An 18,652-nucleotide genomic window follows, 5' to 3' on the forward strand; every position below is an offset into this window, starting at 1 on the left:
CGGATAGAGAACGGCCAGTAATATGCTATAAGTGGATACGAACAGCGAGCGCTTGTGTGACTGTGCCTATGTATAAGGTGTCTAAGCACACTATATGGATGTTACGCGACCGAAATTTCTCGGCTGAATCTGTCTGACGTATTTGGCTGATATCCGCGAAAATTACGTGATAGAAATGTAGTGTGATTACGGCTATAATGCTGTTTCAATTATTTGAATCAGATTACCTGAAATTACGTCACATTTCAGTGTGGAATTTTGGTTAACGCCCGATCGAAGTTCCAAAGTTCCAAGTTCTATGCCAAATTGTGGCCTAAAATCGGCAAATGGGTAAAGCAGCTTTGCAGATGTAAACAAGCCGAAATTCGGCAGTTTTCAGCAAAGTGTGCTTAGATTCTTAGTGCAACATCAGCCCCTTGACCCATTTTCATTGATTTCTGTAGATCACATACTGGGTTCATACTGTAGTGTAGATTGGTGGTGTTGTGTTACCATGCTTAAAGTGGTGGTCACGCTGTCCGGGGCTGAAAGCAGAGGGGTCGCGGTGCGTGTCCGCGTCCGCGACGTTTGATTCCCAAAACGTTGCGTTCACGTTCTCTAGCTCGGACTGCAAGTTATCTGGAATTTTACAAAAAAGTACTCATAAAATTAACATTAAATGAGCAATTGTCGAATATTTAATCATTTGTTTTGGGGCTCTCAGAAACGTGAAACGACCCTAAAGCTCCATTTAGATAATGCCAGAAATTGCATGCAAATTTTACTACATAGCGGTATTTGTTGACTGAATTCATTGTCCCTCAGTAGTGTGCAATGTAACACAACTCACATGCATGTTCTTGAATAGTCTAAATAGGGCATAAAAAATTCGATAAATATTTGCTACATGGTGTTTTCGGGGGCATATTTGTCGAGTAGTTTTTTTTGGAAACGAAAATCGGTCTAACATTTTCAGTGTTTCAGTTAGGTAACCGTATGAGGTGGGGGTGTTCGTAATACTTCCATCGTTCTGTCGAGCTGGCATACCTATGTTGTTTATCCAGTATTTAGCTATATTTTTCTTATACTAGTAGCAAGATATTCTGCAAGAGTAATTCGAGCAGGTCTAGCTTATAAAGCAGATTCCGGTTGGCATTGATGTTTTGCTCTGTTTACTAGTAGTAGGTGCGGAAATCGGATGCAAAATTTACATCGTGCTTAATGGTGTTTTTTCCGCATTCCAATAGCATATTCGCCTTTTACAACAAGTATTGTTACTCGTAATGCTTCTACTTATTATAAGACAACACTAAAAATACATAATTGCTAAAAAGTGGTTCCGAAGCGGTAACGTTTCGTGTGCTCTGCTCCATTCGGGAATACAGGCGTGATACAGGCGTGATAATCTTGGCTAAATATTTTATTCATACAAAAGCTTAAGGATGATTAATGCTGATTAAATAAGCGTTGATAGTAGTCACATAATAATTATTCTAAAACGCGTATGTAATACTAATTTTAATATCAAAATATGCATCTGGTTAGTAGAGCTCGTAAACAATAATACTGCACGCGTAACATCATAGCCGCAGAATGACTATGTATTATATTTTACGGTGGTTTGCAAAAATGTCTACAAATTGCCAAATTAAAGGCAGAAAGTATGTGCAAATTACCCTTTGACATCTCCATCTAGAATGCGTGACATAATATTCATAATCTCGCGGATTCGAATAATAACATTGTGGCTTATGAGGAATTTATTTATATTAGTGTAGTAAACCATTTCCAGGCCTCCAATTTCCGGTTACGAAGACAATATGCAATTAAAACTAGGACGTAGATTATTTTAAGTCAGTATGTGGTTCACTTTACCTTTTATCCATAATCGACAGTAAAAATCTTAATCAAACAATAGAACAGAAGCACATGTACGAGTAGATATGATATCTACAATCGCTTTTGTGCGAAGCGTCGTCAATGACGTAACTCGGGAGGAAGCGGCTGGGAGAAGAGAAGCACCCACACGACGAACACGCAAAATCGGTGAAAGCGGGGTTCAAGATGTCAAGACACACATCGTGGCAGCCTGCTATCGCACATTAATCCTTATCGCTGTTGCACAACATACCTAACATAATGCATAATACCTACACTGACAAACAAATAGGTACAAGCACACATAAATCAGCTCTTTTGAAGCCGGTCTGGATCATCGTGGATTAATCGCTGAATTCAAAACAGCTCTCATGCTGTGTTCAATTTGTCGCAAGCTTCATATTCATAGCTTTGCAGACGTAACCACCTTAGGTTGCTTTTAATAAAATGGAACACGGTGTCAGAACGAATTTGTTGCCATGCAATACATGGAATACGTTACCTTACGTATGAATTACTTCTTATAGTTGTCACAAGTAAAAACAGTAAGAGAAAATCATCATCATTATTATCCCAGCCTATTTATAAGCACAGGCCTTCTCTCAGAATGAGAGGGCTTGGGCCATAGTTCCCACGCGGGCCTAGCGTGGATTGATAACATCACATACACCATTGAATAGCTCCGTAGGTTTGTGCAGGTTTCCTCACGATGGTTTCTTTCCCTTAAAGCTCGTGTTAAATTTGTAATATAATTTTGCGCATAAATTTTGAAAACTTAGATGTGGCCCGAGTTTGAACCTAGGATCCTCTGCTTGAGAGGCCATAGGTCAAACCACTAGCCCACCACGACTATATAAAACGACAAGAATTTATGATAGAAAATAATACATAGAGCTACAATTTTAAAAGTTAATAATCGAAACAGATTGGCGGTGAAATCGGTTAACGTTCAAGGAAAATAAGTTTCCAGATATCCACCAGACACGAGTTATGTATGCTAAAACAGTAATCGCCTGCATAACCACTGGATGGCAGCAATTAGGCTAGATGATTATAATTATGCAATATAACTGCCGCTACGTTTACCCTAAGGAGTATACCTATACTTATATTAGGCAGTTATGTGGGTATCCATGCAATTATGGGTTTACGGTGTATTAAACAGGTGCAATTTGAAATACGGACCTGTCCCCATGGGCACTAGTTAAATATTTAGATCTAACTACAGAAATACGTAATAATAGTATCAAATTTAATGACGAATGTATATTTCAATATATGTATTGTATAAGTACACCATGCTTTTCTGATTTCCGCTAACTTCGACTTATGGCTACGTTCATTGATAGAAACTACTGATCATTAACTTATTGGCCAAATGCAGAAAATAAATTATGCTTTCCATAAGTTTATAAAATAATAAAATATATAGGTACAGTCATTGATAAAGAGCAAATGGTAAAATTCATAAACCTAACGACTGACACTGACGTGACACGTAGCAGAGGCATAAAAACTCACTTTTTTAACCTTTTTTGCTACGGACTTTAAAACTTACATAATTTATAGAGATGTGCCGACTAGTCGCCGACTAGTCGGGAAAGCCGACTATCGGCCACTTTCGTAGTCGGCGACTAGTCGGCGAATAGTCGGCAAAAGCGCCGACTATCCGGCTTCTTAACTTTGTACGTATATTTCAATAAAATATTTATTTTCGTGTAGGTATAGGTATACAGAGGGGAATTACATTATATAAAATCTTAGCTGTTAATTTTTGTAGTAAGTATTTACTGTTTTTCCTTGCCCAAACGAGAAATTATATTTTGTCATTATTTCTACCCTACTTGACTTTACGGGAATCATTGTCTAATTGTTCAAAAATCCTAACACGAGACTTTCTGTTTGACATCATCATGTCAGCCGAAAGACGTCCACTGCTAGACATAGACCTCCTCCAAGGCTCTCCACTCAGACCAGTTCTTGTGCTTTCCGCATTCACCGCGATCCCGCGATCTTAACCGGGTCGTCGCTCCATCTTGTTGGGGCCTACCGACACCTCGTCTCCCGGTCCGCGGACGCCATTCGTGAACCTTCTGATCCTATCGGCCATCAGTTCTGCGAGCAATGTGCCCTGCCCACTGCCACTTTAGTTTCGCAATTCTTCGGGCTATGTCGTAACCTTAGTTTTACTGCGATATCATCATTTCGGATTCTATCCCGCAGAGAAACCCCGTGCATAGCCCTCTAAGTGACTTTGAGCTTCCTCATGAGGCCCGTCGTTAGCGACCATGCACGTCTCAGATCCATAAATCATCACGGCAACACACATTGGTCAAAGACTTTTGACTTCAAACACTGCGATAAATTGGAAGAAAAGACACTGCGAAGCTTCCCGAACGCTGCCCAGCCGAGTCGGATTCGACGAGTGATCTCTTTCTCGAAATTTGATGTACCTATCTGGATTGTTAGTCTCAGGTTATACATACTTGTCAACAATTTCGAGCGCAGAGCCTCTGACTATTACGGAAGTTGGCACAAACATGGACATTAGACATGAGTTACGTCTTGTCTATGTTTTATTTTCAAGCCAACTCGGTCGGAAACTGCTGAGGTCGGCGAGCATAGCACTGAAGTCCTCCAGGTCTCTCAGCCATGACCACAATATCATCGGCGAATCGAAGGTGATTTAAAGTACTCGCCATTAATTTTGATGCCTTGTCCTTCCCAGTTCAGAATCTTAAAGCATCCTCCAGTGCAGCAGTGAACAGTTCGGAGAGATCACATCTCCTTGTCTGACTCCCCGCTGCAGAGGAATAGGCGTCGTGCTCTAGTCCGGTAGTCGAACGGACATAGTTGGCGTTTTCGTACAGACACTTCAACACTTCGATATACCGTAGTCAACTTGGCACCGCTGGAGAGCCTGCAGCACAGCAAGTCTCGATCGAATCGAAGGTTTCTAGTAGTTTACAAATGCAAGGCAAAGGGGAGGTTATACTCTTCGGTCTTCTGTATAACCTGCCGCAACGCATGTATGTTTTTTTTTTAGCTCTCACTTTAAATGAACAATAATAGTAGGCAATTATTTTTACACAATATTTTTTCACAAAAACACCGCTTTGTTAATACAAAGCAAAATCTAGAAAAAAAAAATACGAATAAAATAAAATAAACAGGTTCCGAGACGCTTTACAGGCGTCGGTTGCAACTTGCGCCCATCAGCTGGTTAACAAAGCGTCACGGAAATCCCCGAAGCTGTGATTCGCTTGGCCGACTAGTCGGCCGATTAGTCGGCTCTTTACAACCGACTAATCGGCTAACGCTAGTCGGCCAAGTTCATGATCGGCACATCTCTAATAATTTAATGTTAATTCTTGATGTTTTTTATAGTAAGAGTCACCAGTGTCTTGCAGAAATTCACTTCATTCGACCTCTTGAATGTTCCATTAAAGTTACCGGAAATAGAGGTGACCGCAGCACATCTATTGGGCATTAGTGACGAGCACTCGGACCTTACCACCAAAGTAGCACGTCTGTAACAGGAACCCAGCTCAGACATGGTAACTTTTTTATGACTAAATCACAATTCTTGCTTACAAGAAGAATAGAAGGAAAATGCCTATCAACATTTGCGAAAGTGGTGCCTATCACCGTATAGGTAGGTACTAACATAAATACCTTGATCTACAATAATTGTACAAATAAACATGATCGCAATAAATTAACTTATGGGTGTTTATCACCTTAAATAAGTTCTAGCTAGGTGTTGTACCTAGATGTAATCAATATTCTAAGGTCAATACTATTCAAATTTACCAATATAATAATTTCAAATGACAGATACTCTTAGCGAAGTTCACTGACGGCATTTATTTTTATGTTTAACAATAAGTCAATAATGAGATTTCAATGAGTAAACAGAATGGGTGCGAGGTGCTAATTGACAATAGCCAATAAACCTATTCATATATAATTAATAGCGTCAGCCATAAAAGACGTATCTTCAGATGACGATTATATCATGATAAAAAAACCGGCCAAGTGCGAGTCGAACTCACGCACGAAGGGTTCCGTACCATTATCAACAAAACATTAGACATTAGCAAAAAATGGCCAAAAACATCACGGTTGTTGTATGGGATGATTATGGGGCATAAGTATTTATTTTATTTTTATTTAATTATTTATTTTTAAAGTTTTCTGTGAATATTTCAAGCGTCTACCTATGTTGCTGTTATGTATATCGAGCAAAAAACGGCAAAACGGCGGTATGGGAGCCTCACTTTAAATATTTTATCCTGTTTTAGTATTTTTGTTATAGCGGCAACAAAAATACATCATCTGTGAAAATTCCAACTATCTATCGCGGTTTATGAGATACAGCCTGGTGACAGACAGAGTTTTGTTTAGAGTCTTAGTAATAGGGTCCCGTTTTTACCCTTTGAGTACGGAACCCTAAAACATAAGAGCTATAACCGTGACTCAAAAAGGACACAAAGGAAAGTAGAGTTGCATCGCGGGTCACAGAGGGCATGCAAAGTAACGAAGCTGTCTTCACATCGGGCGTTTTTCTTTCGCAAATTAGTTCTGGTGAAGGGGGAACTTTCTATATGAACAATTGCATTAATTTAACTGCATCAGCCATGTAAGGAAGCAGCTGTCGGATGTCGTATCGACCTCCCACACAAATGTATCCTTTGCGTGCGTATCGCGAAAGTCGCTTTAATTTATTAAAATACCAGAAGCTTTTATATGGATGCTCTTAATTTTACGATTATGGATTTATTAGCATCGAATGATTTGATTAAGTATTCATAAAAATCTTCAACGCCAGTCGATTTTAAATATTTGCTCATACATAATACAGGGTGGTGCCTAAGAGGTTTGACTTATGATCTCTCAGGATCGTGGGTTCAAATCCAGGCTCGCACATCTGAGTTTTTCGAGATTCATGTGCTAAATTACATTTATTGCACGAGCACGAGCTTTACGGTGAAGGAAAATATCATGAGGAAAACCTACACAAACTTGCGAAGTAATTCAATGGTGCGTGTGAAATTACCAATCCGCACTGGGCCTGCGCGGGAACTAAGGCCCAAGTCCTCTCATTCTGAGACCTGTGCCCAGCAGTGGGACGTATATAGGCAGGGGTGATGATGATGATGATGAATGCACCGTATTACGTTAATACTGAAGCATACAAGCCTTGGCTACCGACATTCTGCAATGGGTGATGAGCGCAAAACACCTGGCACTGAGGAACTTTCCCTAAACACAATTTACTATAGTCACATTAGTATTATATAAAATCGACGTGTCGTGTCAAGACGTTACAGGTCGCGGACAAGCGCTGGTTTATCTGAAACACTGCCATGAAAATTATAATTTGAGCCCAAGTATGGGATCACGAAACGTTTATGTGTACGGAAATTGTAAATCCAAGAAAGGAGGATGGCTTTCAAGTGAAAGTGATTGGTTGTAAAACAATATATGAAACATAAAAGGACTTAGGTAACATTGTGTTTGTGTCAGAAACTTGTAAAGGTCCGTCTCCGCAGCCTCAACTAATTTGTAAAATTGTATTTACCCCCGTTTCACCGTCCATTGATTAAATTTATTCGACGGATAAATGTGATGTCGTCTCTGTTTGTTTTGTTCCAATAGACGGGGACGGCATCACATTTATCCGTCAAATAAAATTAATCAATGGGTGGTGAAACATCCCGTAACTAAGTGGTATTTAAGCTATAGGTCAGTCTATACTGCGAGTATTTATGAACGATCAATCGATCATATGTTATATAAACGCAATGGTTTGTTATTCTTAGATGATAGAAGCACCTGTGATAGATACGTCAAAGAGATGTTAAAAACAAACAAGTGACTAATATGATTTACGAAAGTAAGCGGGAGTTCACCTGTCTATAGGCTATTGGTTGATAGAGGTCGCTGTGGATACGCTAGAGGCTTATTTTGTATTCCATTAGGCTGCGTCTCCACTAGAGGTGCCGTGCGAGGATAGGTAAATGAAGCGTTCCTATTGGTTCATGAAAAACACATTCCTCGTAACACATCCTCGCACATCTCTGGTGGAAGCGGAGTTTCATTCACGTAAAAAATTGTTTTGTCTGACGAAAGCAAATGTTGAAGTGACAGAAAATCAAACGAATATTAAGTCAACAAATGCATCCAGCTCCAGCTCACTGCACGTAAGTTTAGCGGTGATCGTTAATTTCTGCGTGTGTGACAGACGCGCATCGCTCAGTCCCTCAGTCATTTGACGATAATGATATATACAATGAATGAAATAATAATAATAATATCTTCTCGCAAATTGACGACCGGATGGCCAAGTGGTTAGAGAACCTGACTACGAAGCTTAAGGTCCCGGGTTCGAATCCCGGCCGGGGCAGATATTTGTATGAATAATACGAATGTTTGTTCTAGGGCCTTGGATGTTTAATATGTAGTGTCCACAGTACAAGCTTTGCTTAGTTTGGGACTAGGTCAATTGGTGTCAAGTGTCCCATGATATTTATTTATTTTAATTACACCAATTGACCCAACCCCATTTAAGGATAAAGATTTACATTAATTTGATGACGCATACTTAGAGACAGATTTGATTAATTTGATGACCAATATATTTCTTAGGGATAGATATAATAATTAGGGTATCGCAGTTTAGTGACAAATCTAAATTGAAAATACAAACTGAAATATAGATGCACAGAAAAACCAGAAAAATAAGACCAACACTGGGAATCGAACCCAGGTCCTCGGTATTCCGTACCGCGTGCTATACCGCTATACCACTGTTGGTCAACGGCACATCACGAATTTCCCCTATGCACCACATATCTCAGCTTGTTTGTTTCTTATTTAGCCACTTAAGCAGTGACGCTAGCGACATCTATGCCGTAGCCCTCATCGAGAAACTTTCGGCATTCCATTGGAACTAACCGCTCACCCGGACAAGAGATGGTCGTTATTAAGCAATCAAATTAAGATTTGTTAATCTAAATTTAAGTGACAGTAAATATAGTTCCCTTTGAAATATATAAGGGGCTAAACGCACAGCTAACAATGATTGACTGAGGAGGATTCTACGAAATTCGAAAATCGAAGTTCTGTCTCACTCTCGTATTAAATAATATTAGCATCAGCGGGACGGTAAGATACGAAGTTCAAATTTTGCACTTCGTACCTAGTATAGGACCTGACATATCAGGGCATTGTTCTTTGAATATACATTTACAGTGCGGTCATACTTTTAAAACAATCGCTTGTCAACCCTGGACTTATACTTATAAATATACCGGTCTCACCTGGCATAAGGAAGTAAACAAACATGGCGAGAGCGACGCAGACGACGACGAGCGCGACGGGCCACCGCATGATGCGCAGCGCGCGCGCCATCTTGCCTGCGCCCGCGCCGCCGCCCACCGGCACTCGGAACAGGCTGTCGGGGTGTGAGCCCTGGAACAACGGAAAACTAGATTACACTGGATACAAAAATTGCCTTATCAGGGTGCGGTTAATCTACGTCAATGCATGCCCTGATATTTCGTGTCCCCATTTAACTATCAGGACGTGCATTATTCTGTCATACATTCCGAGCCGAACATTTTGGGGCGTACATTAACCGCACTCTTTCCTCGTGACTCTTCTCTGTAGATGATAAAAGTAAGAGTGAAAACTTTACTTGTTTAACTAGACAGATTGGTACCTATATACTGTGTTCCAATGAAAAACTATTAGTGAAATCTATATGTATATTCACAGGCAATTAAGTGTTCTACGGTTCTTTGATTTAATATTAACGGTTCTCTGTCCCCATCCACACGAGAGTATAATTTTATTATCAAAGTATCCGAATTTAATCACCTTTGATTCATGCTAATACCAGACCAGGAATTAACTGCATTTATGAATCATATGTGATTCAAGGGGACAAAGAACCTGATAATAATAATATTCAGTAATGTGATTTAACACTATTTTTATACGCTTAACTAAAAGGTGCTCTGCACCGCAGGCATTCACGTGATGATCCTCAAAAAGGTTTTATGATCAATTATCACGTGAATACCCATTTACAACTTACCTAACGTGTAGTGGTTGTGCAGTGAAATACACGCAGATTTGACGCAATAATTTACTACCGACAAGCTAAGTGCTTGTTGAATGTGTTCGTCTTTTAATTCCGTATGTTTTAGACCGTCAATATATTTGACGAAGGCACGCAACACAATCAATTAATGTGCAGCAAATCGAGGGTCTCACTATCAGGGTGTTACGTGATTGTTGAAATTTGATAATACCTTGATATGGCTGCCTCTGCCTCGATATAGATGCCGCCGCTCGTGCGTGCTACCGCGCCGTGAATTAATTTTAAACGCGATTTAATGGCCATTATTGAATGAAATTATTTCCGCCGATTGTGGGTATCTGATTACTGAATAAGTTTTTTTAGATGTATTGTTTGGGTGATTTTTACGAAGGTGAAAATTACTAACTTTTTACAAAAAAAAACTAGTCGAAATGTAAGTGTACGGAACTGACAAATTTGAACTAGGATAAATAACATATCTCTTTATTTATAACGGTAACAAGTTCGGTGCAACCACAATAAAATTTAACACGTCTCAGACATGCCAAAAATTATAAAGTAGGTAAAATAAGTTTAACATGCGTTAATAAGTACGGGTCATAATAGATTTATTTCTTTGCTCTAAAATTTTGCAAGGAGTTTGTCTTGCCATACCCTAAACTGAGATTAAGCGAATTTAACGAAATAATCTCACGACGCAGGTGAGTTTCGACAATTAAGTTCTGATTTATTATTTGTTCGTATTTATAAGAAGTAATAGAAGAGTGTTACATGATTTCCTGGTGGCGGAGAAATTGATAGTCTCGAGTTGCTCTTCAGTCATGTTTACATACGATAAATGTGTCAAGAATATTTTAAAAGCACTAGACTCCTACTAAGCTTAGATCCTCAACTGATATATATATATATAAGTATAGGTAGGTGCGTGCGGGTGGTTTAAATTTAACTGCGACGTTAACCAATAGCTAAGTATGCTAATATTTTCAAGCTTTTAATGAGATAAGGATCTTTTGGTTCTACCCTTTTATACTTTTGAATAGGGAAAGTTCCTTATTAAGTTCATAAAATTGCCTTTACAAATGCCTAGCAGAGGTATTTTACTACACAGGTGTGTATCAGCTTATGCATAACCAGCTCTCGCTACAGTAAATTAGTGTGGCGTATACGCAGGTGCGGCGACGCGGAAGGCATTTGATCCAAGAGCGACACCCTCTACTAATCATATGTAGCCACATGCAGGACAAGTCAGTATAATAGTAAAATCTTATTTACTACCAATCGCAGTCGAGTAACTAAACGCCCTATTAAATAATATCGAAGTAAAATAAATGAGGCTTGTCGGTCTGGGTGATTAACCTTTACTGCTGATATAATCGATCGATAAGCGTTCTCATAAATTAAAAGTTAACACATTTCATACAACGTGCGTCTTGCAGCTACAATTTTTTGTTGCGTTAATCAGTGAAATAATTACGAAAAAGCTCTGGAGTGAATCTCTTGCGGTCGAGCCGCGGTTTACCGAGCAAACAAAGTTCATTACGAGCTTTTCCGGAGATTGGTGAAAGGCTAGATCCAAATAATATAGACTTACTTAACGATAGGATGTCGGTATGAACTCACTTTGTAGCTTACCTTGGCAGAGAAGGTTTTCACCTCTCTCGGCTTGGTGAAGTATTTGTCTAGTTTTGTTTCGTAGGAGGGGATGATGTCGCTGGGGGTGTCGGGGCTGGGCGGGCTGCGGCGATAGGTGGCGAGCTGTTCGTGCTCCGCGATGGGCGGCAGCGTGCCCGAGGGGGAACTACAGCTGCTGCTCGAGCGCGAGTATGCGTAGTTGACGGAGCCGTCAGCTGGGTTCTTTGGTTTCTTCTTGAACGCGTACCTCCGAGGCGTCGCCTCCGTCGGTTTGAGATCATATGTCTCGAATTTATCGGTGACATAGTGCTCTTCCACGTCCGTAGTAGGTACGTAGCGCAGCAGCCGCGGCTCCTTTGCGCGCTTCTCGTACTTGACGGAGTCGGTGTCATTGTCCAGCTGCGCCAGCGAGTGCTGCAGCTCGTTCGCGGTCCTGTTCGTCTTCCGTCTGGTTTTCCTCTCGGCCGTGCGCGTCTGTACGTGATCTGCCACTATCTCGGAATCCGAGGGCGGTCTGTCACCGTACATGATGTAATTTCCGTTAACCATTTTGGCAAAATTATTTCGTTACTTACTTTTGTAGTTATGATGCAATTACGTGTATTTATTTATTGTTATAGTCTTACATTGCGGCGTTACATTTTGGTTCATCACTGTTGGGTGATTGGGCAAAGCACTCTGTATTATGAAACCATGATAAAGATGATGCGTCGAGGGCTGCGTGAACTGAACTAGTCTGATGTCGAGGTGGTCACTTTGATGAATGAACAAGAGACAAATGCGGATTGTTTGTTTATTGTTGTTTGTTTATCATTGCTTCTGATGTAATCGAATTCTTTGAACACACGAAAACGGACGAATTGATAAACAGATGAATAATTCACAAACAGGACATTCCAATTTGTATAATATTTACAAATTACACGTTTAGATCAGCCGTTAACGATTGATACAAATAAAATCATCGTTTCATTGATGACATAACCAGTTGGGTAGTGCGGTTACAATGTGGTAACAATGATGGGTCTTTTACAAGACCAACCAAACCACTTATGGACACAATGACAGCGCACAAAGCGTTTGGTCTTTTGCCTAAGAAAATAAACAATAACAAGTCGACTAAACATAATCAGGCAGTAAGTAGAACATTTGCAATGTTGTAAAACGCAAAAGGCGATAGATAACATTCGGAGCGTTATGTCGGCCATTATTGTGGGGCCGGTTCCCGCGCTTTTTGCCGAGACGCGGGAACGTTCTCATGGCGCGTGCGCGACAATGGCGGGACAACGAGAGTGATTTGCTTGGGATTGTGCAACCTGCTGGATTTTATGCAACTGAGATGCCGTTAATGCAACAGATGCACTGATATCTTGAGCCATTTGGTGATAAATGCTTCGAAACACTGGATCGCATTACTATGAGCAGTTACCTACATTTAAATGTTCGACAACAATTTATTTGTTGCGTATTTAGTGTGCCCACAGCCTGTGTAATCCAAGAAGAACATTATTTAGGATTGGTTTTAATGCTCTGTTTTGCATAGATTTTCTGAATTCCTTTTAAAATGAATTTTCATGTGGTAGGTATGCACATTCAATATTATGAATAATATTTAAGATTTATAAAAATCACAAAATAATTAACATACTTAATTAAATTATGCATTTAAAGTACGAAGACGCATATGAAATGCATGCGGATACCAATCGAATGAATATAAAAACCGTGCCGTAATTTTAATTGAATTGTGCACAAATCGTAAAGATTATTGACAGTTGATTAAATTAGTTGGATTAGCGAAATTCAAAGCAATAAATAAAATTAACTTTCGCTTAGTTGAACCTAAGGTCGAACCGTCAACCTCCTGACATAAATACAAGTTCCGGTATACGGCTACGGCTACATAATTTGACTTAGTTTATTTTTTACAAAGAAATATGAAAAGAAAAAATATCGTTTGTTTCTTGACAATTAATTAAGTCCACGTTAACGTTCGTCTATAGAATTTTTTTTTTTATTTATTATTACTTTTAATATCAAATACAAAAATCTATACTCGTAGCTGTCGCAATGTAAATCGTGTAAATCCTAATAACTTTAATTGGAAGCAACATAATCATTTAGTGTTTATTTTATATGAGTTTTCTGATCATAGTCATACATTCTTAAACACAAAATATCAATTTCAATATTAAATAAATAAATACCTATCATGGGACACTTGACACTAATTGACCTAGTCCCAAACTTGCACTATGCAAAGCTTGTACTATGTGGATACTAGGCTAGGATAAACATACATATATAGATAAATATATACTTAAATACATTCGTATTTAGTCATACAAATATCTGTCCCGGCCGGGAATCGGACCCGGGACATCACGCTTCGTACTCAGGTTCTCTAACCAATTGGCCATCCGGTCGTTGAATACGACTTCCATGCCGATCCCGGTTTTAGAATAGGATGGTCTGGTCTCCTCCCTGGGTGTCCTAAAAGCCGACTAAGGGATTTGATGTGAGAGTGGACAGCAGTGCCCCCCATTGCCAGCTACGAACTCCGGGACTCCAGCAGGGCTACTACGAAATTCGAAAATCGAAGTTCGTATCGTACCGTCCCACCGCCGCTTATAATATTTAATACAAAAGGGACGGTACGACACGAACTTCGATTTTCGAATTTCGTAGTAGCCCTGCAGATTTGCGGCGTGAAAGGCAAAAGCAAACCACCACACTATTTTCCCCGAAAGTCGTCATGACGGTTCTCAACTAATCCTCATCCAACGACTACTACCAGTCTGTCAAGAGTGTAGTGACGAGCCGTTACGCACTGTCGACTGGTCGCTGGCGACTCAGTCCCTCGGCGACCGAAACGTGCGTTGCCACTACGCGGCGAGTCGCCGAGTCGCCTGGGCATTGCAACCGGCGACCAAGTGCGTAAACACTAATTTAAACTATAGAAAGTCACAGTTGCCGGCGACTGCAGGGCTACTACGAAACTCGAAGTTCGTATCGTACCGTCCCTCTCGCTCTCGTATTAAATAGTATAAGTGTCAGAGGGACCGCACGACACGAACTTCGAGTTTCCCTGCTGAATCGCCGGCGACCAGTCGACAGTGAGTGCGTTTGGCTCTTATAGTGCCCGGCCGCTAAGAAGTCAAATCCTTACATATTGCACAACTATGAAGCTCGTGATTATTGTTAATGTCAACCATTGAAAAAAAATGCTATACTTATTACTCTGTCGCACGCAACAAGTAAGCATTGCATTTTTGTCTACGACTCATATTGTTAACATTCAGAAACTTCATAGTTTTGACTATAGAAGTATAGAAGAGAAATACGACTCCTCTGGCTTTAGGTACCTATCATGCGTATCTAACTTCTATATTAAAGTGTTGTTTGCCATTCCCAATGCGTTATTGCCTTCGTCGGCAGTCTGATGCAATGTAAATGTTCTCAGGAACATTATAGAACGAATAACTCCATGGTACTGATGGAGTTCTATGACTCAACTTTTTTGCCCCATCGGTGTTGAAATGTAATCGTCCATCATTGAAGCGCAAGCAGGAAGTATTACCGACGCCATTCCTTAAAATAATTAACTTAATGACCTCTTATACAAATTGACCTCTTTCATCATAAATAACCACTATGTCCCGCTAATACTTGTGATTTACTGAAAATAGCTCGCCAAATTATAAATAATGGATTAAAAAATACAATGGCAGAATTCATCTAATCGCAGTCGGTAGATACACATTACTGTAGCATCGTCGTATAATAACAAGCTTGGTCCTTGATCTATGTGTAGGCAGGCAAGTGTTTCGTAAGTTATTATTAGGCATATAACAATGCACTGTGCCTCGAACCCCGACATTAAAGTTCGTCGGATCGTCCCTAGATGCTATTTTATCTTTTGGCATTTGAGCGTTGCCTTGGGCCTTCGAATTCTACATTCATTTATTATTTTGAGTTCAAAGTCAAATAAATAGGCACAATCAGGTACCTTCACACGTTTCGAGTGTGTAATTACTTACGGTTCAAAATAATAACGATTAATTATAAAATCATAGAATACTTGATTCGTTGTATTATAACTTTTTTTGTAAGAATAAGAAAAATCCATGGCACATGAACACATTAAAGGAGATGAATAGAAGGGATGAGGGGCTGGTAGTCGACAATTTTACCATAAAAAAATATTTGGTGCAAAACAAAGACTTCCAGGCTTAAAACGAGAAAACCGGATTATTTCACAGGATATCTTTGTCTTAATTCCCGTGAGTAAAGACCGTAACGAAATTAGCCTTCTTAATGGCAAGCATTACTTACGGTAGGCTAATTATAACAAACCGCCTATACTCATTCCTTAACAACTGGCCGGAGACGAAAACGAAACGTGCTCAACAACGCAGAGTGCAGTAAAATGCAGTAGCTGAGCGCCAAATAGCCCATAATACGTAGCGGTCCGGGTACAGTAACGTTACATCCCAGCGACCATTCATTACTGATATGGAGCGGTTATTGTTCGCAACGTGGCTTTGTTTGTATAGGCCTACTTGAGAGTAACCCGTATAACGGATTTCACTTTGTTTCTATATGAAACTATGAAATGGGAAATCTAATCTAGATTTTTTTTTGGAAAAGGCCTCTAAGTCAGTATTGGTGGCTTAAGCTTGTTTGTAGGGTATCTATAAAACTGAGGGTAGATAGAGCTCGATCTACACAAAATAAGCAAACCTGTGCTCGTGGTAATTATTGGGAGCTTCAAATATAGGGGGCGGGCACCTTGAAAGAAATTGTGGTCTACATCTCACTGGAAATATGTTTAGGAGGATTATTCTTCTGTCTTTACGATTTTGTTTGTAATAACTAATTGGTAACAGTAAAAAAATAAAGAAGGGTAATTTTTTAAATTACACTTCTGAAATATTTTTTCCAAAATGATGAAAAAAACTATTTTTTATATTATTTAGTAGAGTACTAAAAATTGCAACGGGCCGCAGTTAATTTGACAACCAGTCTTAAATTTAGATAGAGCGGTAATTTTATAGCAAACCAAATTGACTCAGTAGGTATCGGTAGTAAGTAATTATTGTAATTTAGTCAGTAAGTAAATAAATAGCTACAAAGTATAGCATTCAATAAACAAGTACATTAACCAGCTTACAAAGATGCAGTGGCAATCACTAAGCATAGGCAGTTGGCTAAGTGATATAAAGGAGTTATTAGAGCATTGAACTGTGACATGTTTCATTAGCATTCCGCTAGTAAATGCGCAGTAAACGCAATTTAAGGAGAAACTGCGCCCGGGCAGCTCCGCCGACACATAACGAGTTCATTAACAGCCTATTGGCGGTCAATTTCAATTACGTGCGACGGTCAGGCGCAATCATACGTCACATAACGGTATTTGGCTTGATAATTACTAATTAGTAACTGGACAATAATAATCGGTATGTGCTTACCGTTACGTTTTTTGTAGTTAGTTTGGTATTGTATGTGACTAAAGATTGCAGATATTTTAGCTTGACAGGATTTTGTTAAATATATTTGCGTGCGCTCTCAACCAGAGAATGGTAGGTTCAAACCCCGGCTCACACCTCTATGTGCTAAATTACATTTGAAATTTACCACGAGCTTTACGGTAAAGGAAAACATCATGAGGAAACCTGCACAAATCTGCAAAGCAATTCAATGGTGTGTGTGTGTGAAGTTCTCAATTCTGAGAGGAGACCTGTGCCCAGCAGTGGGACGTATATAGGCTGGGATAATGATTTGCGTGTTTGCTTTACAAAGAGAATGTATCAAAGTTTTACTGCGTACTTTTGACAGAATTTTCATGTCATTTCGCGACTATCCAATTTATCAGTGCAATCTAGACAGGCCAGTCTTAACGTTCACTTAAATTGAATAGGTACAATCAGCAGCAGAAGTGGACGTGCGGTTACGGTGCTCAAAATGGGCTAATACACACAACTCCACTGCCGACAATAAGAGTGTTAAGATCATTTTCAGCAATAGGTAAACGTCTGCTCATCTAATTCTGCAGCTGACTGTACCATCGTACCATACCAATCCCATTAAATCCTATTTGTTGAAATTCACATCTCGCTTTAGTCCTCTTGAGTTAACACATGAGCTCCATTTTACCTCACTCAATTAAAATATTTTAAAGAAGATATACACGAATACCGCATTGACTTGACTACATAGTTTCTATCTATCAAAACAATACTTATTATTGCCTATTAACAAATTTAGAAACGAAACGTAACAGTTTCCGCGCTCAGACGCCACTCTGTCAATGAAAACATAATAAAAACCGGCCAAGTCCATCTCAGTATAAGAAGTGTAGGGTTCCGTTGCGTACCTACAAAATATAAAGTTTTAAGTAATTACTCGTTAACTGGTAAAACTTATTAAGCAGTGGTAGTTGTCCTTTATTTTTTTATGTTTGCTATAATTATAACAGCCCAGAGTTTTGCCTATAGAGGGGAGGGGGGAGACTACTCTACGTACTTCTAATGAAAATTAATAATTTAAAACTGAATTCGCTTCATACAAATATCATTAATAATTATTATCTACTAATAATAATATTCGTTTATAAATTTCAGAGATAAACCGTAGAATAATACCTACTAAGCTAATAGCAGTGAAGCAGTAATGCCACTTAAGTTAAGATGCAGAGATCATGTATTGTTTTGCAGTAAAACTCACTATCACTATGTTGACCAAAAGCCCGCACACTGTCCACCCATCAAAGCTAATGTAAGCTAATGATAACATTATACGATGTAGTCCTAAACTACCGACTAGCAATGATCACTGCAATTGAGTAATGCCATTAACTCAACTCTTTGTCCCAAAACATTTCTACTTGAAAAAATATTCAGCAACGTACGTACGTAAAAGCATAACTACCTACACTCCAATTTCATGTAACGCTTTACGCAACTGTAGATTCAAAACGCGCTTTAAGGACTTAATGCAAATTATGAAATACGCTTAACGCGAGCCGTGTACGGAATCAGGACCATATTAACC

The 18,652-nt window shown here is 39.4% G+C and overlaps 1 protein-coding gene across 1 annotated transcript in view; it reads right to left on the reverse strand.

Annotated features, from left to right (window-relative positions):
* Positions 1-10: 10 nt before the first annotated feature.
* Positions 11-18,652, reverse strand: part of LOC141437985 (uncharacterized) — an 89,959-nt gene continuing 71,317 nt past the window's right edge. The window contains exons 3-4 of the mRNA XM_074101595.1: positions 9,183-9,333; positions 11-618 (exon numbers count right to left, since the gene is read on the reverse strand). Coding sequence (XP_073957696.1) covers positions 458-618; positions 9,183-9,333 — 312 coding nt within the window. The 3' untranslated portion in view covers positions 11-457. The remainder of the gene's footprint in view (positions 619-9,182; positions 9,334-18,652) is intronic.

This window comes from Choristoneura fumiferana, chromosome 18 (assembly GCF_025370935.1).
Source record: "Choristoneura fumiferana chromosome 18, NRCan_CFum_1, whole genome shotgun sequence".
Classification (NCBI taxonomy): Eukaryota; Metazoa; Arthropoda; class Insecta; order Lepidoptera; family Tortricidae; genus Choristoneura; species Choristoneura fumiferana.